A 25,142-nucleotide genomic window follows, 5' to 3' on the forward strand; every position below is an offset into this window, starting at 1 on the left:
TATATACAGCTGCAGAATCTGAAAACACACATATATGGCAAGTCATTTGAAACAACAGATTCGTAACTAAAATTTTTAAAGAAGTTAAAACAAAACTGCTTATTTCCTGGAAAATACATTCCATTTATGTGGCTGAGGTGCAAGTGTTAAGCAGGCTGAAGAAAAGAGAAACACTCAGCCTTTTTCATAACAAATGGCACTCTCTGGCGCTCTTGTTTTCCAGGGCATTTCAGAGGTGCCCCTTGCTTTCTGTGCCCCTGTCACACCAAGAGCCGGGGACAGCGGCTCTCCTGCCTTTGCCTGAGGGGAACAAGGATGTGGGTGGCATCACAGCTGAACTCTCCCACAATTTTCATCAGTTTTCCTATTTGCTATTAAATCTACAAGGACCATTTAGTTCATAACAGTTTGCTCCTTTACTAAAAACTAACGATTTTACTCAGTAAGAACTGAAGCAGTCCAAACTCCATTTTGGAAAATCTCCATAATCTTTTGTTGCTTTGACTTGAAACAGTAAAAAAATGCTATTTCTCTGATGATCACAGCAGAACAGATAAAACTCTGGGTGTGACAAGAGTCTGGACTCTAAAGAGGACCAAAATCATGCCGTTTCAATCCCAGCAGCTAGCACAACGCTTGGTGTGAATATCAACAAATGAAAAAATGAAACACTGACTTCAAATGCATTCACAGCTCTGCCAAAACTAAAACATGAAATTGATTATGAAACAAAGATCAAAAAAAAAAAAAAAATCAATACAAAATGGGGGAATTCCCTAACTGCGTTAAGTCCAAACTGGGGACCAGGGAGCAAGAGCATTCAAAGACAGTCAAACAAACAAGAGGAAGAGGTTTGGGCAGGATATTCTGCAGTGGCCTACTGAGAAGCTGAGGTTCTGACTATGCCACTGATGTGGCCTGAAGGAGTCATTCATGGCTCACGGTTGAATAAAATTTAAAGAGCTCAAAAAAGTGTTTAAAACCGGTCCCCCAAAGCAGTATGCTTCCCGTACCTCTAACAGGCCTGATGTATCCCCCTGTATGGCCACATACTTCATAGTGGAAAAGGTTAATTTTTTTCAGACTGGACTGTGTGATAAAAGCAAAAATGTCTGAGTTTTTGTTTTCAGCTTGAGCTGTTTGGGTAAACACGGTCTGCCTGTGTAAACATCTGAACTGTCTGGCGTAACTGAGTTGCAGCTGGTGCTGAGGGTGCCCAGAGTGGGGACTAATTTAGTGACCGTGTCTTTAAGGTCTAGATGGTGCTGCCATTTCTTTCCTTGTGGCATCCAAGAACTGTGTGACGCAAATAATGAAAGGCAAGCCTGCTGGGGATTCACGAGTGATTAAAAAGGATTTTGTCTGAGATGGGAAGGGGAGTTCATATTCAAGGAACTGCCAGCCAAGTCCCTGCCAACTTGGTCTGTCCCAGATCACTGAATGGCGCAGAAGTCTGAGCAGGGCTCAGGCTAGGAGAGATGTGCAAGGCTGCACAACTACAATGGGCCAAAAAAAGACAAGAGAAGCCTGGGAGAACTGGGTTACTAATGAAGACAGTGCTCAACTCTCTCTGAGCCACAAGGGCCGTCGGAAGAATAGGGACAATGCTTCTGCCCAAGGGCTGCTGGGAGGAATGAACGGACGGGAATGCCCTGACACACCGACTTTAGAAACAGAATTGGTGCCAAGTTCAAGGGCATAAGGAAAAAGACGAGGTTGTAAGAGAACTAACATGGGCACCCACCATATCCCTGGGTCTTAGCCAAACTTTTATGTTACCTTATTTAATCCTCATCATTTCCACCTGTACTGCAGATGAAACGGAGGCACAAGGAAGGGTAAATCGTGCATTCAAAGCACACATGCATGCTTAGTCGTGTCCGACTCTCTTAGACCCCATGGACTACAGCCCAGCAGGCTCTTCTGTCCATGGGATTTCTCCAGGCAAGAATGCTGGAGTGGGTTGCCATTGCCTTCTCTAGGGGATCTTACCAATCCAGGGATCAGCCCACGTCTCCTGCCTCTCCTGCACTGCAGGTAGATTCTTTGCTACTGAGCCACCCGGATGGCCGCTGAAGGCACACAGCTCTGCATAAGTGGGATTCAGGGATCCATGCCAAGTTAGCGTCTGGCATCACCAAAGCCTATGTCTTCCTACCCCACCACAGGAAAAAAGATGGTGGGCAAGAGGCTCTGCTGGATTCTGAGACAAGCGAATGGAAGGAAAAACACCTAGGCTTCCAGAGGGAAAAGGACCAAGAGAGATGGGAACATACTGCTTTCCACAAGGAGAGGAAATCAGCATTCACAGCATGTGTGTATACAAATATATATTTCCAAGGCTGCACTGAATCAAATATAATCAGAGGGGTGGGGGGAAGACTAGGTTTAAAGAAAGAGTGAGAAATATGTTCAACAGTCCTTCGAATGAAAACCAAGTTGCCCCAGGTAGTATTAAGATCTTAGTAATACTTCTCTCTCTCTCCGTAAAACAATGCGGTCAGTGATAACTCTGCCAATAAATTCCTGCAGATACTGCAAGGGCTATCACCAGAACAGAGGGGAGGCGGGGAACGGAGTGGGTTTGTTCCTTGGGTCTCAACAAAGGTACAAAGGAGCCATGTTCACATCGAGCCTATGTACCTCCAAAGTCTGGAGGGTGGGAAACCAGTGCAGAATGCAAAGTGCGTGGGACGGCTATGGGCACTGTTACACTACCAGATGCTGCTTCTACAACCTCACAGGGATTAGGAAGGACCAGGAGGAGGTCCAAGCAAGCTCAGGGCACTCTTGTTGAGGGCATTTAAAGATGACCACAAAGGAAGCAGATTTCAAATGATGCAAAACCCCTCAAAGAAAGGTACGGGTTAGCTTAGTTCAGCACACATTTACTAATGCTCTGCTCTGATACTAATACAGTCCAGGGACAGTGTGCCAAACACCGGGTATAAGGCCCGAACAGATCAGACCCTGCCCACGAAGACTATAGAGTCCAGAGAGGAAACAAGCACAACATGAAGAGTTTTTAAGAGACAAGGCTGACAATGGAACTATGAGAAGGGTACAGAGGTCTCACAGGGCGCAGGTGATAAAGACTGGGTTGAGGCTTGACACATGTAAATGGCAGCCAAGCCGAGGTGCAGAAGTGATGGCAGGGGTAAAGCCATGAAAATGGGAAGGACACAGGTGTAGGCAGGTAGCTAATTCCACGTGGCTGAATCCCAGAGAGCCTCACGGGCCACAGAGAGAGCTGACCCTTCATTCTAGTGGGAAGACGAGGAAACTTTGAAGCTGGCAAATGATGTAGTTAGATTTGTGCTTTTTGAAACTGCAGCCTGGAAGCAGTGGGGGAGGAGAGGCCAAAGGCAGGCAACAGGAAAGCAAGTGACTGGGGGGCCTGAGCAGACACCAGGGAGGACCAACAGCAGAAGTGGGAGGCAGATGAAGGGGAGGAAGAAGGAGCACAGGAGAGGGAGAAGCAGAGAGTGCCGCCTGGACTTTCAGCAAAAGTTATGGACACTGACCAAACTCTAAACAAACTCAGTCTTCACAGAAAGGCCTCTGTAACTTCCTGGCAGCTATTTTTCTGATGGGTTGATGAGAGACAATGGTTAAGTTAATTACATATCCTGTGGCAGGAATTCTAAAGGGTGTCACCATAAAGGGACAAGATAAAGCCAGAGCCAGTGAAAGTATACGGAGGTTGTTCTGGAAAAAAATGGCCTGGGCTGGAACCAACTTGTAAATGCCACTTCACTGGTGGTACTGAAGTGAAGTCGCTCAGTTGTGTCCAACTCTTTTCGATCCCATGGACTGTAGCCTACAAGGCTCCTCGGTCCATGGGAGTTTCCAGGCATGAATACTGGAGTGGGTTGCCATTTCCTTCTCCAGTGGATCTTGGTGGTAGGGGCTCCTGAAATACTCCTGTCTGGCCCCTGGAATGTAGTAGAAAGAGTAGAAGGGATTGGTTGACAATGGGGGCAACAGCAGAAAGACTGTAAAGAAGGAAGCTCTAAGGGAGATGTATGGTCACAAGGGTTTGGCTATGTTCGAGGAACAGCTCTGAAGAAGCAGAAACGGACAGGCAGAGAGCAGACAGGGCAGGTGAGTCCGATCAAGGCCCCTGCCCATCACCTCTTCCTGGGACCCCAGGCACACACAGTCTGCAGATAGACTGCGTTACTTATGGATCTTGATGTAGGGAAGCCTTCCAAAAGGGCATAAGGAAACTTCTGGAGCCACTGCATATATCTGCTATATTGATCATGGTGATGGGAGATGGGAGGAGGGGGAGGGACAAGGCAGAAGCAAAGAATTTGAGAATGAAGATTGAGGAGATTCAGCTATGAATCTAGTCTTCTTACTTACAAGCTACATAAAGTCACTCAACACTTTTAAAGTCCCAATTTCCTCATCTGCAAAAGAGGCCTAAAACCACCAGCAGCAGAGTGGCTGTGAGGATTCAAAGACTCCATGCACAGAAGCTGAGAGCACGGTGTCTGGTATGCAGGAAACCCATGATGATAGCTAACTTGGTTTGATTCTACCCCTCTCTCTTAATACACACGAGCGGTTATCAAAAGCTTAACCCTAACCCTTTCAGAACTACCAATGCAGTGGGCAACCAAAAACAACTTAGTACCAAAAATAACTCAGTAACAGTACTTTTATAACTTCTAGTTCAAAGCAAATCAATTATGAAAGAAGCAATTATACCACAAATGAAATTCAAAATGATACCATAAGACTGCTCACATGCGCATCTTCCACACAGACTTACTGCCATGTCAATAAAAAGGGTACTAAACAGCACATTTTCACTTGTTATATGCCACTAGAAATTCTAGTCTAAAAGGAGAACTTTACATTCACTATTTGCAGGCACTGTGCCAAGTACGTTCTTCCACTTATTCTTCCAAATAACCCTTTAAGATATGTACTACCCTTTCGCCATTTTACAAATCCAGGAAACCGAGGCTCAGGGAAGGAAAATGACGAACCCAAAAACATACAGCCAACAACTGGAAGGTCTGAGATTCAACATAGTTTTGTCTGACTTCAGAGCCCATGGGTTTTTGACTCAAGACAGTAGAACCTCCAACAACCAGCATCCAAAAACAGCAATGATGCTCGTTTCGTCCTTAGATATAACTGATTACTCACTCATGGGTTTATCTTTTTAAAGTACTTTACCTCTGAAATTCTTCAAAGTTGCAAACATATTGCTTAAATAATGCTACTCTATCATTCCATTATTTATCTGGCTTGTTAAGAACATCCTGATGAGTTTTTCTAAAAAATTCATACATTCATCAAATTCTAAAGCAAAAGCCTATCAAATTCACTGCATCCAGCACTACATTTAAAGGTTGATATCTCCCTAAAATACACGTATAAAAACTTCTCAGCAAACAGAATGAGTCAAACTGCTCTTTAAACCACCTCGTATGTCAATTAAAAAAGATAACCATTTAAGTTCATTTTCCCATGAGGCCATTTGTTGACTGTAAATCTTAATTAAAACAGGGACTTCCCTGGTGGTCTAGTGGTTAAGACCTCACCCTCCGACACAGGGGTGCAAGGTTGATCCCTGGTCAAAGAACTAAGATCCCACATGCCTCATGGTCAAAAAAAACAAAAAACATAAAACAGAAGCAATACTGTAACAAATTCAATAAAGACTTTTAAATGGTCCACATTTTTAAAAAAATCTTTAAAATAAAAAGAGTAGGCATGTCAATTATACCTCAATCTTAACTAAAACAGACTGAGAAAAGGCACTTTAATTTTCTTTTAACATTCTGGGACATGAAGTAGTCAGAGGATGAGAGAGCAAACTTTTGTTAAGCCTGACTGTAATTTACAAATATGATCCTAATAATCCCGTCAGGTGCTGACTTAAGCCCGTTTTACAAATGAGTTTTATCTTTTACAAACTGGGGGCACAGGGGTTACAGAAGAGGCAAAAAACAACCTTAAACCTAGAACTCTTCAAAGTTCACACACACACTTTCCATCACGCCCTATTCTTCCTCCTGCCTCTCTAATTTAATTTATCTTCATTAAGAGACACCAACCTATTTGTCAAGGAATCAAAGTTAATGATTCCTTAAGTCTTTTCAGCATTCCAGTATCACCACAGTTCTGATTTTTAGGAAAAAACTACATTCCAACATTTATGGCAGGGTGACAACAACTGTGAGTGTGATTGTGGTCTACAGAAAACAATGTTCATTGCAAATAAATTCAAAAACCTGGACTACTAGGTGGAATTTTAAAATATCTATTTAGCACAATTTCGTATTTTTAAAATTTTTTGTTTCTGCACAATTTCAGGGTTAGGGGAGAGTGGTATAAATTACCTCACAGAAACCCACAAGTAACATTATCTGCTAAGGTTAAAACTTTAACTACCTTCCTGAGGTATGCTGCTGGGGTCTCATTACAGCAGGTAATCTCACATTCTGCCATGCACAACACACTAAGTACCAGCATCTCCCAATTACACTGCAACGTAAATCTCAAAGGACATTTGAAAAGTCTACACAGCTCCTGCACCCACTGCCGAAACACAGCCACCCCTAATGGAACGTGGCAGCTTTCTAAACTAAATATTCACACGCAGGGACAGGGCTGCTTAAGCTCAGCCCTCTCCCACACTGAAAAACGGATGCTAATTAAAAGGCCACACTGACTCGGGAAATGACCGCTCAGACAACTTGAGACACTGTCTGGAGTTTCGTTTTCCTATTTCCAAACATGTTGAGCTGCCTAAACTTCCAGGGTTACACCACCGAGAGAAAGTTAGGGCAGGAGTCGCACACCTCTGTACGTGGTGATGGCCCTCTCCTGGAACAGCTTCCTCTCCTCTTCAGACTCCCCTCCCCACCCCACCCCTTCCCTAATCCCCAAGACAAAAACAATTTCAAGTGAGGAAACACATGCTCTTTGAGGCCACCTTAAAGGCCCCGAGACAGCCCTCACCAATCCCTCTTCTGCATCAATCCTATGCTCCCCTTATAAGCACCATTCTTGTACTTTCAGTATTGTGTGTGGGCCTGTTCACCCCAGTAGGCTGTAAATGTCTCTAAGAAAGGGACTCTGCCTCAGAAGCAGGCACAGAACTTGGCGCCTGGTTGGAGAGAAGTAAGACTCAGATGAAGGCAACTCAAGTCCACCCTTCACATCTCAGAATGACCATCACCCTCAAGAGTTTATAGAAGCCTAACGGCAACTCTAATGGGGACACAGATGTGCTGGTGGTGTAGGTACCAAGAAACTTCTGGTTTCTTTGCCCACTCCTCTTCTGCCTTTGCCAACTTTTATGTGTTTGAGAAGTTTTTGAGAAAGCACTTAAAAAAAAAAAGCCTTCATAATAGCAGAGGTATCCAAGGTACATTTGTTCTTAGCGTAATCATTTGGCTATTTTTGGAACTGTCTTTACTTCAGCTAGCAAAATCTAGACTTGATCTAGGCTGTGATGCAAGAAAAATAACTGTCATAGGAGTAGTAATGGCTTTGAAATATCTCATGTAAGCCAACTTTCTCATGCCTCTTAAGAACTGCCAATCCCTTCAAATATTGGCAGTTCCATTTATTCAGATCTTCCGATACATAAAATTTGCTGACTTTTCCCCCCTAAGTTGATGCAGATATACGAAAACCATAAAGCTTTTTTCTTTTTTGGCTAGAAATGAAACTCTGCCTGTGCAAATTATAGGGGCATTTTAAAATTACCATATGTTTTAGATCAGAAGGTAAAACCAGTACAGCAGCCCATGAAAACTTTCCAGCCCATGAAAGCTTACAATTAACTCATTAAAATACAGCTCAGGCCCTCAAGTTCCCTTACTCTTGTAGGTGGTGGTCCCATTTAACATTTAAATATCCTGTGTCAGTAAGTACACCATTTTTGTGTTCATTTATGTATACAATGTAAACACACATCGGTACCACATTTAAATATTTAGCTCCAAATGTTATTTTAAACTTAATTTTTCCACAGAGCTATTTGATTTTTTAAAAGCAAGAAGATGAAACTTCCCCCAAATTCTTAATCACACTTCAGTGTACATTAATGAACGTGTAATGTGTGGCTGCTTTGCACGCCCACATGCCCACCACCTCCCCCTGTCTGGTACCGCACACCACACAAGTATAATAAACCATGTTAATATTTCATACCACCGTGAAATATGCTGGAGTATCAATTCAACATCTGCTGTCTTTAGGGTCCAGGAGTCCCGCAGAGACACTTTCAATTTGTAATTGAGTTCTATGCTGAATTAATCAGCAGTTTATCTTTTTTACTAAAATAACGTCTTCACCACTAACCCAGATTTACATTAACAATTTATGCCAAATTACCTGCCAAGGCAAAACTTATAAGATTCTAAGCTACCATCTAGTAACACTCAGTCCTATATTTCATTTCTTATATTTCTCTAACCTGTACACAAGAAAAGTAGAAATCCATTGTTCAAAGGCTTGTAAGCCTCCACCACAGATGACCTCTTGGATTTGTGACACAGAGCTTCACTTCTGACAGTGAAATACAACCAGGAGAAGTGGAAGGTGTGCGTTCGCTTCTCCTTTATGATTCAAAATTTTTACAAAGTAAGATTTCCAGAATGGAATGAAATCAGTAAAAAATAAAAGAATTTCTTTTATGTCTTTTCCCAAGGAGCTGTGACATTCCAAATCCTGGCTTGGTTTAAGTAACAGAAAGAGACAACCCACATAAAGGTAGCACTTTTAGTACCGTAAATTATATCCCTGAGACCCAAGTCAGCAAAGGCAATTCAATTTGATAAAGAGATGGATAAAGAAGTCAAGTTTCTCTTTGATACCATGATACCAAATATACAAGCAATAACATCTTCCTTTTAATTCCACCTGTGTAGTTGAAAGTCACCAAACATTAATTTCTATTCAACATTCCCTTAGTTCTTGCCTATCTGATTCAAGAGACTGGTCACAGAGAAATTACATTCTGTCTGCTGGATCTTTGCCACAGGTGTAGCAAGCAACACTTTGTGAAATATTTCTCCTATACAGTATATTTTCCCCCACCTTTCACAGTTACAGGAAATATGTAAAGTGAAAACATCTCAAATGGAACACCTGCTCCAAAGAAATGCATCATAAATAATTACCGATCTACTACCAAGTAAACTAATCCCTTGTTTTCAATCTACTTTGCCAATAACTGTTTAAAGAATTCCCACCACCATACAGAATGGCCTCTTTCAATACAACCTCTGGATTATACCACCAAGTGTATGCATTCAGCTGGTACCCAATTAGCACCTGCTGATTGATTACATATTATTGATTATTTAAGAAAGTGAAATTCAGTGTATATACAGCAGAGCAGAAGACATGGAAAAATTTTTACACAGAAATATTTTTGGTGGAAAAATCAACAATGAATTCTGAAAGTCACTAACTATGGAAGTACACTATATGCAGTGTTTTCATTACTCTTCAAAGACTTAGAAATGGAGACCTTCAAATTTTACACAGAGTCACTTCCCTAAGACTTGTTGATTCTTGAATTCCCGAGGCCTGGCCCCAAGTGGCCATTTCTCTAATTTTCTGTTTTACTGCATCCTATTCTCATTTCAAGAATTTTATGAATCTATATATTATTTTAAGAAAGAGATTAAACTGAAAGGACTGAAAGAATTTTAGACTTTACTGATGCTTTATTAAGCAGGACTCACAGCCAAGTGGCAATTTCTAAATCAAGGAAGACTGGGAATCCTAGAGAATCAAAGGGAGAGAAGCCATATGCACCAGCAACACTCTGCATGTGTGCGCGTATGGAAGTCGCTCAGTTGTGTCCGACTGTTTTGCGACCCCATGGACTAGCCTGCCAGATTCCTCTGTCCATGGAATTCTCCAGGCAAGAATACTGCATGGGTTGCCAATCCCTTCTCCCAAACTCTCGCACGGTGAGAAGCAAAGCCCTGCTCTTGAATCATCATGTGAAAGACCCAAGAAAATCCCCACGCGCCTTCCAAAACAGCACAGAACGCAAATGTGAGCAAGAAGACTCGAGGAGTAGCCTCAGCTCAAGAAGCCCTCTTTTGCCTCTCCAAAGCTGGCCCACCAGTGGGCTCAAATTCAGGAAAACAAACTCACTTTTCAGAAAGGGATCAACTCAAAATACCTGATTCTGGTGAGACGCTTAAACCATCAACAGTGCCTCCTCATTATTTATTCCAAAGGTTTGAACAGTAATTCTCCAAATCACTCACTGAACCGTAAGGCTAACTTTAAATCTATTCATTTCTAAAATTAAGTCCTTAACTCTACTACAAATAATTCTATACAGGGCCCCAGGGACTGTATCTTCAGGTTGTAACATCTCTTAAAACTTTTTTTCTTTCACATTAAATACAATGAGAAAACTACTGGGGAAAATTAATATATTTTTGATCTAACAACAAAGACACAATTTACTATGTCTAATGCTTCAGGTCTTAAGGAAAGCCAATAAGCAGGAATTATGACCAAAAGCAAATGACAGAAACAGTCTCAGGGAAAGAAAGCCTCTAAAACGGAACTTTCAATAGTTAAACAAATATACAACCATCCGAATTACTGGCCAAATCCAGTGCATAAAGAAGTGTGTCAAGTGTTTCAATAGTTACATTTCAACATTTCCATAGCTGCATTAGTTGTTAACCGATAAGGAATCCATCAAAACAATGAGACACCAACTCACACCCACCGGGATGGCTGTAATCAAAAAGCCAAATAATAAATGTCGGCAAGGATATCCAGAAACTAAAATCTTTACACGCTGCTAACCCAGCCACACTGTAAACCAGTCTGGCTCAAAAGGTTAAACACAGAGAGTTACCACATGACTCAGCAATTCTACTCTTAGGCATACAGCCAAGAGAAATGACAATATATGTCTACACAAGAACTTGAACACAAATGTTCATACCAGCACTATTCTTAATGGCCAGAAAGTGAAAACAATCCAAATATCCATTAACTAATGAATGGGTAAATAAAATGTGATATATCCATATAATGGAATACTATTCAACCACAAAAAAGAATGAAGTATCAAGCCATGCTACAAAGATGAAATACTACAAAAATACTTTAAATTAAAGAAGCCAGTCACAAGACATACTGAATGATTCCTATCATAGAAAATGTCCGGAATATGCATGTCTGTAGAGACAGACAGTAGGTTAGCTGTTCCTAGGGCTGGGAAGGCTGAAGGGAAATGGGGAGTGGCTGCTAATGAATACGGCATTTCTTTTGAGGGTGATGAAATTGTTCTAAAATTGATTATGCTGATAGCTGTACAACTCTGTGAACATAAACACCACTAAATTGTACACTTATGGTAGGTGAATTGTATGCATGTAAATATTATCTCAATTAAGCTGTTATTAAAATAATAAGACATCCAACATGTTTAGAGAACCTAAAAACAAAAAGTCAAAACTCTAGTGACACGTCACCCATCAATCAAATAACTCACATTCTGATAGTAATTTCTTTTTACAGACAGAGGTCACAAGAGACAAAAATGTCAGCATAGATTCTTAGGAACATCTTGTAAGAAAGAATTCTGGCTTTAAGTATTTTTTTCCCCCAGATACAGAAAACACCTAAACAGATATTGTAGTAAACAAACAAAAACTTAAAATCTAAAAACCTGGAAAAGTGAGTCAAGTACAGCTTATCAAGCTGACATCTATTAAACTGCTAAAAGCAAAACAGTCTTAAACACCATCAATATCAATACAGACCCCTTCCCCCAAAATCATTGTTTATGATAGCTATCAAGGGTCAGTGTATTTTTTTTAAAATTCTGCATTTACTTAAAACTCCGTTTGATGCTAGCAGGGTTCAAGTCACACAGGAAGGTGCTTCAGCTAAACACTGATCGTCTTCCTTGATCTCCATTGTCTGCTGTGTGGGTTCCGCCAGCAAACCTCCCAGTGAGTGGTCACCTTCCTATGGAGTCATTAAACCTCTGACTGTCAGCTGGTGGGATTAGCCAGCAGCTTCCACACCTGAGCCCCCGTGGCAGGGACAGAGGCATTTGGATCAAGATCACTAATGAATACAGAATTCATATGCCGCTTGTCAGAGCTCCTGAGCTCAGAGTCGCACAGATGCAACCTAAATAAGACGGAGGACAGAACAATTGTTGACGAAGATTAAAAAGTTTTGGCAGTTGGGGTAAAAAGAACACCTCATTATTCAAATATGATAGTCTTGCTTATTTTTTATATTTTTGGTTCAAGCTACTCGTGATTTGCCTCAAATGGACAAATGCCATTCACCAATATTCAAAGGCTTTTTGGTCTCATTACTAAATCTGAAGAAGGCTAAGCCATCTGAACATTAGCTATGTAGAGAAAAACAGCTCCTCTGTAAATACTTGAAAACTTTGGGGAAAAAACAATCTCAGGATATTTCCAGGAGAGGACAATTAAAAGGTGAAAATAACTTCTGATAAAGTCGAAGAGGGAAAAAACCTTCCATAGCCAAATGACTTATATTTCCCAATAGCTCTATATTTCTAACTTTGTCTCTCTCCCTGGGGTCCTTCCACTTGCTGGGCTCACCAAAGAGGTTAATACAGCTCCTCTAACACTCATCTGGCTTCCTGCCGTCTCCACAAGACCTCATCAGAGAAAAGGAATAGCCCGAGTGGCCCACACCTCTGCTCACCTAGAATAAGATGTCTCCACCACTCTGTTGTCAAAGAATTACAGGCCTACAAAGAGGCAGAAGAGCATGGTGACCGACTGCATCGGGGCCAGACTGACCAGGGTTCAAACCATGATACTGTCCTGCCCTGCTGTGGGACTTCAGGTGAGATATTTCACCTCCCTACACCCTATTTTTCTTCTCAACAAAACAAGGATAACAAAGTACAGACCCCACCCAATTGCTGAAAAGTAAATGAGACAATGCAGAGAAAGCTGTTAGAAAGAGCATGGCGCAGCATAAGCACTCAAAAAGCATCAGCTATTATGACTGCTGTGTTTTCAATACTTTCTCCCTATAGTAAAAAGGTGAACACTTCCACAGCCTGTGTTATGTGTTAAAGAGGCTTCTTCTACTGCCATTACGACCACTAGCTAGGCCTGGCTCCGATTTTAAGCTTTCAGATGAAAAAGAAGAATCAAATCTATCTACACCATGTTGTAAATCATCAAGCCTGACTCGAGTACAAACAATCATGTGAGTCGTTGCTATGTGATGTTTGTATCCTACTACTGAATTACTGAAAAAAGAAAAAAACAGAGGCAGCTGCCATATTTTAGAGCCAATTTTGTGTGAGCCATCGTCTGAAATGTTTTACAGACCACACCTAATCCCGACAGCAACCCACAGACAGGTCTCTGGGTCCCCAACGTCTGGATAAAGTGTGCCGGCCGTGGCTTGCCCAGAGTCATGCGGTGAGTGCAGTGGAAACACTCACAGCCCAATTCTCCAGCTCCTAAGCTCCCGTGACCCCTTCCACGTGACCACACTGAACTCATGCTCTGTGTTTCCCTTCGGGGCCAGTCTATGTGTCAAACTGAACAGATTTTTTTTTTTTAATCAAAATAATGCAGCTCTCTTATATCACTGTCCATCTGCAAAATACAAATAAATCCGAAACTTCGGTGTCTTTCTACTATTAGACTTAAACACACAAAAAAAGCATTTACTTCTACAATCTGCTATCAGAATACCATATTGGTATCAACTCTTTCATTAAAGTGGATCTATAGCTGCCTGCGATGACAGATTAATTCTGTTTCCTCCGTAGCTAGGTGTCTGGCATCACGTTTGTGAGGTAACCACAAGCCTTTAGGGTGATAGCAGCTCACATCTTTAGCAATCCATAAGGGCTTCTCCAGAGGCCAGCGCTTGCTGAGTGATGAAATATGACTCCATAAATCAGACGGCTGAAGTGGCACTTGTATACGTCACCATCTATCTTCGCAGCCTCCCTCTGAAGGGTACAGGGTAAGAGCTTATCCCTAGGTATTGCGACCAGAGAAAGCACCATCACAGTTGGCACTGACTAAGCATGTGCTACTTAAAACTGAAGACACACTAAGACTGGAGGAAAAAAAAAAAAGATCCTGCTGGTGTTAGCACGCCTCAGGCAGTGGTAGAAGCTTCAGCAACTCATCTTCAAAAGGCAGAGAGCCAGAGCTCTAGAAACCTGCAAAAATTGGCTAAGCCTGCAGTCTTCATTTCTTTAAGTTGAGCATCTTCAAAGTCTAGAATTCTAACTGTAGGGCACAGCAGCTGCCACTGCAGATCTGATCCTCTCAGCTTTTGGCAGCTCTCAACTTGAGATTCTAGCAAAAGAATTTTTCAAGTTGCTATTATTGCCTGTCATGGATTTATAAATATTGTGCACTATCTGCTGTGGCATGGCTCTCATGGGACGCCGGAGCATGCCAAATGCATAACAGAATGAAAAACAGTTTCTATTCTTCAAATAAATGCTAATTTTTTTTAACTGTGCTCACATGATGTGTTTGGTGACCAACTTCAATAGTACAGAATATGTATCAGAGAGGGGGAAAAAAGCTGATTGTCTTTTCCAGCAGCATTCAGCTGCTACTTTCATTAAGCTTGTTTAATTAGATTCCAGATGCTAATTTGCAAGTCGATACCAGAGGGTGCAGGACAGTTTGCCTTTGAATCATCTCCCTGTGATGTGAGGGTCCTGCCGCACCACCACTACCCTTCAGCGGCCCTCGCTCGCTTTCTGACAATTAGCACAAAGAGGGGACAGTATTGATCTTGACAGACTAAATATTCATCTTCTACCCATTTTAATGAATTATAATCTTCAAGAGTTTAAATTTCTCACTGGGCCAAATGAAAACATCCCTTCTTACAAAGAAACAGGATGGAAGGAAAATGAACCTAAGTTATCAGATTCATTTCCTTAATTCTTTCCCCACCCTAAAATAAAACTTTTAATTTTAGCAATTTTCAAGATACAGATTCACAAGAAGCCAACCTCATATTTCCAGGTACAATGATCAAATTCCTTACACTTAACTGGCAAGTGGACTGAGAAGGCCAGTGTTCATCCCTAATTTCCTGTCTAGCCAGCCTGTGGATAATAACCAGGATAAGGGGCTCAGTTCTTATGCCAGCCTTAACAATACAGAAAAAAAAAAAAAATCCTATGGCAATGGCTCCACGGAATGCATCATCACCTAAAAAAACACTCTAATACAACTGACCCACTTCTCTGCTAATAGATAGTTACAATGTCTGAATAAGCACCTTTGCTGGTAAAAACAAAGCATGAGATTTACCAGCAGTAATATAATTTTTTAATGCCTTCATTTTTCTCAGTCTGGTAACACTAAAGGTGAAGTTATCAAATTGTTTCAAAGGAAGGTAAATCTGGGACCACCTGAGTAAAGTTGCTTCTGATGCCTTTTTATCCACTCATTCGACAAATCCTGGCACACTACCTACTACACATCAGTTACCATACTATGCGTGAGGAAACAGCCAACAGTAAGCACAGCTCCTGCCCTCAGAGAACTTCCAGGCTGACAGCAAGGAGAGAAAGCCGACGAGCATCCCAAGACCAGGAAAGGCAGTGTCAGGGCCACGACTGGACAAGAATCTTAAAAGGTTTTTCATGGGCCTTAAATGCACACAGTTACCAGAAGTTTCTCTAAAACCTTGAGTCAGGGCTTTTGCCCGCAAAAAGTCATTGGTTCAAACTACATCAAACAGCAGAGGCCTATCCTAGGCGTTTATGAATCTCAGCTGGGCTTCACTGTTCTGGTTTTTGGCCTGTAATTTCCCAATGAGCATCTGCCCTTTGCCCCATCTTCACCTCACCTGTATACTTAACGGGGTGTCTGCTTTGTTGACTCTGCCCTCAATACTATGTGTTACTTGGAAAATATACTAGTTATCTTCTTCTGTTATCTCAAAACACACACACACACACATTCATCACACCCTCAATACTATGTGTTACTTGAAAAATATACTAGTTATCTTCTGTTATCTCAAAACACACACACACACACACACACGTTCAGCACACCCTCAATACTATGTGTTACTTGAAAAATATACTAGTTATCTTCTGTCATCTCAAAACACACACACACACGTTCAGCACGCCCTTAATACTGTGTTACTTGAAAAATATACTAGTTATCTTCTTCTGTTATCTCAAAACACACACACACACACACGTTCAGCACGTTCCAGATGGGAAGAAGAAAAAGTCCCCTCCGTCTTCCAGGTGGTTTCTGATGACTCAGACTTTGCCTTAGCTCCAGGTTATCCTGTCTCAACTCTACAAACGTGTACTGAACATTAGGAGCTGAAGAAGAGAGATGATTTAATGACCCTGCCCTCAAGAGTCTCCCTTTCTCAATCAGCAGGGGAGATGGCCCTGAACACAGCCATACAACAATGGGATGGGCGTGTACCACGCAGCCCAGGAACACAAACACATGAGGAAACAGGTGAGAGCCCAGCTGGCAGACACCAGCAGCGAGAAGGATTCATCCGCAAGCAAGTCCACGCTGTATTCAAAGACGAGCAAGCAGGCGAGAAGGGCTGAAGTGGAGCAGGAACGCAGACCTCTGTTTCCTAAAGTTTAATATTCATACCTTTGGGCTTACTCATGATGGTGATACGTGAATACATTTTTTATTTATATTAATAGTATGCACTCATTTTCATGTGTCTTGGGGGGAAAAATAACCAGCACATCAAACCCAGGATTTCATGGATATAAACTGTATTTTTAAAATAAATTTAAATTAAAAAGGTGAACTAGAGTGGCTGGAGGGAAGTGAGGAAAGGGAACTGACAGGAAAGGAGCACTTCTGCAGCGAAGGAAATGCTCTGTCTTGATCTGACTGATGGTTACTTGGGTAATTACAAATGCCAACATCTATCGTACTGCATACTTCATCTCTGTGCATTTTCTTATGTGTAAATGATAACTCAATTTATAGAACAGTGAGCTGATGTAAATGAAAATTTTCAAGAGAAGTTAACAGTACAGGTGGCACCCAGACATGGCAGAACTCTTAAATGCAATGTGCAAATGACAAGTTCAAGACCAGCACTGTACAATGAAAATATGTGAATCATATATGTAGCTTAAAATTTTCTAGTAGCTACATTTAAAAAAGTAAAAATAGGTGAAAAAAATTGATATTTTTACTTAACTCAATATACTTAAAATAGTATTGTTTCAACATGTAACCATATTACTAACAAGATATATTTTAGAATTTTTTGTTCCAAGCCTCTGAAATCTGGGATGTGTCTTCTACTTGCAGCACCTCTTAGTCCAGACAAGCTACCCTCCAGTGTTCAACAGACTCATGTGGTGGCTACCGTACAAGACCGTGCAGCTGAAGACAATGAGAAAATATTAAAAGTTGTTAAGGAAAGAGGAACTTCCAGTCCATAAATACTACAGTCTAGACCCCACACTGTCTAAGGCACAGGTCTGTAGTTTAAAAAAAAAAAAAAAAGACTATGGGCTTTTTCTAATTTAACAATAAAGCCAAGAGTTTGTTTCATGAGTTTGGCCTAAAAATCACTGTTTGGCAAACAACTGGTAATTATGATAGCCTAAAACTGACCCCTCCCAATGCAATTCTCTGTGAAGTGAGCTGCAGTTACTGTCCTGGCAATCCATGCAAGACTTGAGAGGCAGAAACACTCTCCTGGGTTTCTGTTTGAGACACGTCCAGAATCCTTTCCCCTACTGAAGGGAAATAAGCAGACTTAGTCATCCAATCCTGCAGTCTCAAAATAGGCAAGAAAGAAAAGTTATGGAGGGCTTCTTGCCACAGAAAGAAAGCCTCCCTGGAAAGAAGGAAAATAAAAAGTTTGGAAATTTGAAACCAAACGTTTCCACGAGTTCTATGCAAATACAGAGCCAGGAATGACACCCTGGCTGAGCTCTCTTTCACAAAAAAGTCACTAAAACAGGGTCCTCTCAACCTTTGTAAGCAGTCTCAGCCTCCACTGAAACCAGATCACTTAATCTTCACCAAAAGAAAGGAGAGTGACCAGAGTTAGTTGCCTGGTCTTCACAGTAATTTCAGTTTCTATTAACATCCTTTTAGATTGGTAAACTACATTATTGTCTCTGCCTTCTATTTACTTTTAAATTCACTTCACTGGAGAAGCAAGCATTACTACCTTCTCCTTAATAAAAGTGGTTTTTGTTGACTTTTGGTCTGTGTCAAGTTCCAACAACTTCACAGAATAAAAACCACTCACTTGAAATAGGAAATTTAATTAACAATATGAAATGGGAACTTGGTCAACCTGTTTCAAAGTCTCACAGCTAATACAGAAGTGGTCTGAACTACAGATAAAATTGATCTAAGAAACACTCTTCAGATTGATAATATCAGAAACTTTATTGAAGGGATGATTCACATTTCCCTTCACAGAAATATTATATTCATGACCTCTGAATCACTTCAATTTTAAACTCTAAATAAATGATATAAAATTACTTTAGCAGAGTGTTAAAGTCACTTTTAATATACTTCATGCTTTCAACTTTTTCTGCAATTTTCATTTTTCTTTACCATATGGAAGTCCCAATCAACTGGAAAAAGACACAGCTTTCAAGAACATTTGAAAAGATTAATGTGGTTTAAAGGAGGGCTTGACATTACCGAGGTGACTTTCTAAATGAAAATCATCAGAGTCTTTCTCCCTATACCTGCGCTAATTCTAACGGATTTGTGGAGATTTAGGAATTCCTCTCCTTTAGTTTGAAGCCTAGGAGATCATTTTTTCTTTTTAAGTGAACGAGTATACCTTATTTTTCCTCTGTACTTAAGAACCCCAAACAGAAAATAATGCTGATATGGGAATAAATGTTCACACTGAGAAATGAGAAAGGAATTCTAATCTCATTTAGAGTTGATACCTAGATTGGTTTACTATTCTTGACTGGAGCAAGACTATTGTTTCTAGAACAAAATACCTAGCTGAATTCTATCTTTAATCACATGCTTTAATTCCTGCAGATATCCAAGGAAAGAAAGAAAACCAGCCATTAGTGACCACATCACTTGTGTGTGCTCTCCTCAACACACCAAGGGTTTGGTTAGTGGCTTCTGGCAGGAGACCCTGTCCTGGCTGGGCAGCATCCACGGCCCTACATCCTCCGCTCTCCTGGCACGTGGCCCAAACCTGAGAGGAGAGCTCCAAGAACACTCAACACTGATGACAATTAGCTAGAGAAGGACAAAATTTTTTAAACATGCAATCTTCTCCAAAGATGATTAGGCAAAAAGCAGTGTTTTGTCAAGAAGGCAAAAAGTAATTCCCAGAAACACCCTCTGCTATCTACACAAAACACTACTGCAAAAGCAGGAACAGCAGAAACCTACACATCAAGAAACAGGGTAAACCACTCGTAAAACAGCCCAATAACTGTTGAAAACAAGTTGATACTCTCCATGAAAAAATTTAAGAGCTATCAAAAAACCAAGGGCAGATAATGAGGGTTGCGTTCAGAACGTAACGTGGCTGCGAGCTGGCTCAGCAGCGAGGATAAAGCACTGCAGAGGAGTAATGTGGGACCACAAAGTAACCAAGCACATGGAACACTCCCTCAAAACAGACAGTGAAAGACCAGTGGCGTGTTCCTAGAGATCTGGGGGGTCTGCTGAGTCGGGGGTACATCTACCATTAAAGCAGGCACAGGTGGAATGTCATTCAGAAGACACCACCCTCCCCATTACCCAAGAAAATAAAAAGATCTCTTTAGATGTGAGACATGAGACACACCACGCTCCGAGAAGAGACCCTACATACAGGGGTAGGTATCCTCTGCCAAATGCAGAACACTCTAAGGGGTTTTTCAAACTGCCCCCATTTTCAGGCCAGGTGTGTGTGACAGGATGTACAGACATACATAGTTACTCTTAGTGAGAAAACCTGTTGTTTTGAGACATTGTGATAGTGCATAAGAAAACATCCTACACTGTCACACATTTACAATCAAGAAGACGCCCAGACAGCCCAAAGGCCAGCAGAAAAAACTCAACAGTGCAGCCTCCCTGAGGCTGAGGGAGGGCACGGCAGGGCCACTACAAACTGAAGCTTTCCCGAGTAACCAGTCTTCCGAGCAAACACAGTACCTGTGCCAAAGAGCATGCCAACTAACAGCAGCAGTACTATTCAAACTTTGGAGGAATCAGTGATCAATTCATAAATGTCCAACATATGAGAAAGTTATCTGAAAGAGAACAGAACTGTAGGGACTTACACACCTCCATGTCTGGCCTAAATTTATCTTCAAACACGGCCATCGCTGCCAAGGAGCCCGAACCTATAGGAAAGAAAAGACGGATGTTTATTTAGCATATTTACCAACTCTCAGCTTCTCCCTCTCAAGTTTACCGTGGGGCAGCGAAAATGGCAAAACACACCCAATGTCACATTCAAGCACAATATAAACAGTAATATGACAGGGCCACAAAAATCAGGCAAACACTGCTCTTCAAAAGCCTGGGGTCTCACTTACCACTATCTCAGGTAAACCTGCAACTGGCCCCACTTCTAACCTACTCACAGGAGTAACTGCAAATTATTCACAGTAAAGTCCTGAAGCAAGAAAATGAGGTTATGGATAATTTCTATTTGTTCAAAAAAGTGAATGCCACTTAACTTCATATATCCTGTGCTGTGACTCTTGTGTTTCACAACTGTGCCTTGGCAGGCTGCTGGGTATAGCACTAAATACCAAGCCAGTTAGAAAGAAGAGATTGCTTTAATGAGCTGGCCCTGGCAGAATCACCCTGACACACGGGGAAGAAACCACAGCACCAGCAACGGTAATAGGACTGCACATTGCAGCCACCAGGTTATTCCAGCTACAGCTGTAAAACACTTTATTATGTGGCATTTATTTAGAGCTATTATTTTTAGTTTGTACTTTGAAGAGTAACAGCTGAGTAGACAAAATGACAGACAAAGAAACAAAAATTTATTATCACAATAGCACATGGCTGAAAGGTTATGCTGCATAGATATTAACAGACAGCAAATTTCTCCCTACAAAAGCAGGATGTAAAGGCATTACAAATAAGGATGGGCTCCCTTTGAAGGGATGCAAAAGGCAGCTCAGCACCACTGGAAAATTTAAACTTGCTTTGTTCAAAAACCAGAGAATCTTTAGAAAACCATCATCTTGTCTTTACAGGGTTCTGGCAATATTTCAGGATACTCTACTTTTGGAGAGAGGATAGAGTTGCCCACAATTTTTTACTCCAATTAGAAGATTTTTTTGGCATTTATTACTTTTTAACTTGTTTTGCATAACACTATCTATTTAGCTGGGTCACAGAGAAAACCATATTTTCTATTTAAAATGATTTGTGTACACCGCTTGACCACCTCAATGGTTTAGCAAAGGAAAAAGGCAGCGATTAAACAGTTTCAAATGAGGTGTCCTGCTGATTTTATCAAGTCTGCTGAATGTATAATGAAAAAGGAGAAGCTGACAGCATTGCTGCATTGAGAAAATACAGACTAGCTTATCTGAACCATTTAAGGAGGTCCAATTATAGATCAAATTTAAAGGGTAGAAACAGCAGATTTACAGACACAAATCAATGAACATGGTAATCCCGATGAATATGACAGATGCTCCTGTTAGGGAATATTGCTGCGGTTGAGGATCATTACCTTCACAGCACCGGATACATCACATCTGAAGCAGTGGGAAGCGACGAGTGTAGACGGCATTACAGGCAATGACTATTCATTTAGGCTTTGGGAGCAAAAGGCAACCCCATTTCCCCTCTCACAATTTTTTTCTCCTCTTTTAAAGAAGAAAATAAAAAGGAACCTGAAGAGATATTAAAAGCCCTTTGGAAAGGAAACAGGAATTAAACAGATAGAAAACTAGCGCGCCCAAATAAAACTAGATATATCTACACAAATTGACCAAAATCCAGCTTTGGAATTTCATAGTATATGTGTCCTGGAAAACCTGGAAACAGAGTCAAAGTCCACCAGTGCTTTAAGATGTACACATTTACTCTGAGTTTCAAGGATCGGGGGGAAAAGTAACCTAAGTTTCTGTTTTAAGGCATGAGTGAGAACCAATCTCGAACTCCACAGTAAAAAACAAGCTGGTTTCGTGTGGAAAACAAAGGACAACTATCACAAAGAAACAAGAAAATGGCAAATAAAGAAACCACAGGGAAAAAAATACTTCTTTCCCAGCCTGGTCCAAGAATATCTCTGCAAAGAGCCCAAGGATACACACACCAGAGGCCAGAAACACACGTTGGAAAAAGACAGGGGAAAGATGGCTATTTACTAAGAACTAACACATTTGTGGAAAACTATAATCAGTTACTGTAAAAGGAAAAACTCAACTGACCTTAAAGCCATCTTTCCCTAAAGGCCACAAGCTCTGTATTTTCTCTTGGGCCATCGTCTCTTTGACAGTTTCACAGTAAATTAATTTTACTCTTACTTTTCCTGAGCACATATATTTCCTTCTGCTTAGCTTCATCTAAAATTTTAAGACATAAAAAAACATTTCCCTCCCAATACAGTAATTCTCTCTTTATCGAAAGCTTTTTTTTCATGAGAAACAGTACTGAAGACAAAATTCCTCTAAGTGGAAGTGCACACTAAACCTAAACTCATAGGAAAGAAAGTCTGTCAATGCAGTGGATGTGTCTCATATAACCAGAGACCGTGATGTTTAGAGCTGGAAGGTGTAGGAGAGGCGCATACAGAAGGGACACGGGGACCCTTACTGCGTGGTACCTCTGCTTCTCCACTGAGAGCACACTCCCCAACACACACCGGTGACACACACGTGCACAGAGCTGAGACATTTTCAGGAAAACAAGAGCTTGACAAACTGCCTGATGCTGTTTCCTCTGAGATCAAAGATGAGCAGACTCCAAATATATCTGAAAAGAAAGGGAAATTCAACGCTAAAAACAATTTCTAAATCACTTGCAAACTAGCTCCTGCTCCTAGCATTTTAGGAAAGGAGGACTTTGGCGCCCCCTTTTCAGAAACACACAGAAGTGTTAGGAAATGCAGTGCACTGACTTGGTCAACAGGTTTCCAGGAAACTCTGAATGTGCGTCTGCTATGCAGAAGAAAGAAGACAATTTCAAATATGACTGCAATCACCCAAAATGGCAAGAGAACGACATGCAAATCCTCACAGAGGCTCAAGGCAATGCATCCAGGGGAAGGAGCTGGAAGAAGCTGGCCATTAAAAAGAAAAAAGATGGTAAACTCAATGAGACTTGTCTTTTTAAATATAATTTCATTCAAGTTTTCTGGATTTTATTTCAACGCCACTTAGAACTATATACAATAAACCATCAAGACAAATTTCATGTTAATAAGGCAGCCATCTGACTCACAAAATGTTTAAATATTTTATCTCATTTTTCCTATAAACCATTATAACATCTGCAGACATTCCAATTATTTCATCATCAAACCTACTAACCTCTTATTCTCATACCCAAATTCAAGGCAAAAATCCCTCTGAAGGAAAAATCTTCTCATTTTTTTTTACCCCAAAAGCAAGGCCACCTTAGACAATTAGTCAGAACGGCCTGGTTTCCCATCAAGGAATAAACAAACGGAAAAGCCAGGGGGCAGTGGGCCAGGCACAGGGTCCGCTGCTTTAGACAGCAGGCATTGTCAGGCGAAGGACACTGATGTCAGAGGGTCTATGCTGTCCACAAATGCAGGAAGGGTCTAGGAGCAAGGGATGAGAGGCCTGCCCTCAACTCCTCTAACAGGAGAGAGGAGGCAGCCAAGGACAGGAAACAAGAGCCTTCTGCTTGAGTGCCCACCATGGGCCACACATCCGATGCCATCACTTTGTCATTCTCATAATGAAGCTTCCTGTATAGGGTTACGGGGCTAACAGGCACAGGCCAGGATTTCTGTCTCAGGTGTGACCCTAGGTCATTCTCTCAAACAGAAAGCTCTACAGGCCACAGTACAGTTCAAAGCAGACACGCGTGACCTTCCATGACCAGGTCTCTGGCTCCCTCGGCCACCCCCACCTCCCCAATATCCACACACACTTGGCACCCCACCAACGCTAAGCTGACAGTAATTTCTTAAGTGCCCAGACCACTTCACGTCTACGTTTGACACATGCTTCTCCCTCTGCCCCTCATAATCCACAGAAGGCGGAGATACCCGTCCAACCTCAGCTGAGAGATGACTTTTTCCCAGAAGCCTTTCTTAAGCACCATACCACATCTAAAGTGATGATAGTTGACCACTTTCATCTCTGCCAACTTGTCCATCCCTTCACAGCTGCATCCCCCAGACCTAGCAGACCCTGGCACACAGTGAGCACTAAAAAAAAAAAAAAAGTTACTGAATTAGGTTGGGCTGATTTCAGTACAACTGTTCAAATGGAGAAGCTGGGAAAACAGTGGGTCCTGAAAGAGTGACTACAGCAGTAAATGTCTTGATAAAGTGAAACAGAACATTTATTACCTAATTTACCATACTAATATGAACATAAGACAAAATCAAATGTAAAGCAAGTCAATTTTCAAAAGGAAAAAAGTGCTTTAAACCCACAAAACCATGTCCTATTACAGGTCCCGGTCAGGTCTGAGCTCTGTGATACTCTCAGGAGAGAAACGCCCTCCCTGGATGTCTGCCTTCTCCCACCAGAGCTCTGTCTCCTCAGCAGTGTCCAGGTTGCTCCTTAGCAACCTCCACCAAGTCTGCCTTTGTCAGCCCACCCACAGGTACTGAGTGGTCAGTGTTGTTTCCAGAACAAAGCTCTTTAAAAAATCAGAAAAACCAGGTACAATTCAGGGACTGGCATTTAGAGAGGGTGTGCACAATGCTGAGATGGCCACCTAGTTACTGACTTACCTCTGCATCCACTGTCCTTTCCCAAGCTCTTCCACGCCATCCACACACAACCACCCGCTCAACCACCACCTCCCAAACCACTCGGCAGCCAGCCGTAGGAAGAGACCGGGATGGAGGTCAGGGCACACAGCGCCACCCTATCGTCCACGGGGGATGAAGACGGCTCTGCACTGCCACATCCACTGCGGCCACCTGGGTGCGCACTGCCTTACCCT

At 41.6% G+C, this 25,142-nt stretch overlaps 1 protein-coding gene across 1 annotated transcript in view; it reads right to left on the reverse strand.

The window, feature by feature from the left end:
• The window catches only part of PSMB7 (proteasome subunit beta 7), a 56,555-nt gene that overhangs the window by 9,102 nt on the left and 22,311 nt on the right, over nucleotides 1-25,142 (reverse strand). The window contains exon 6 of the mRNA XM_005687126.3: nucleotides 20,304-20,362. Within this exon, the coding sequence (XP_005687183.1) occupies nucleotides 20,304-20,362 (59 nt within the window). The remainder of the gene's footprint in view (nucleotides 1-20,303; nucleotides 20,363-25,142) is intronic.

Source organism: Capra hircus, chromosome 11 (assembly GCF_001704415.2).
Source record: "Capra hircus breed San Clemente chromosome 11, ASM170441v1, whole genome shotgun sequence".
NCBI lineage: Eukaryota > Metazoa > Chordata > Mammalia > Artiodactyla > Bovidae > Capra > Capra hircus.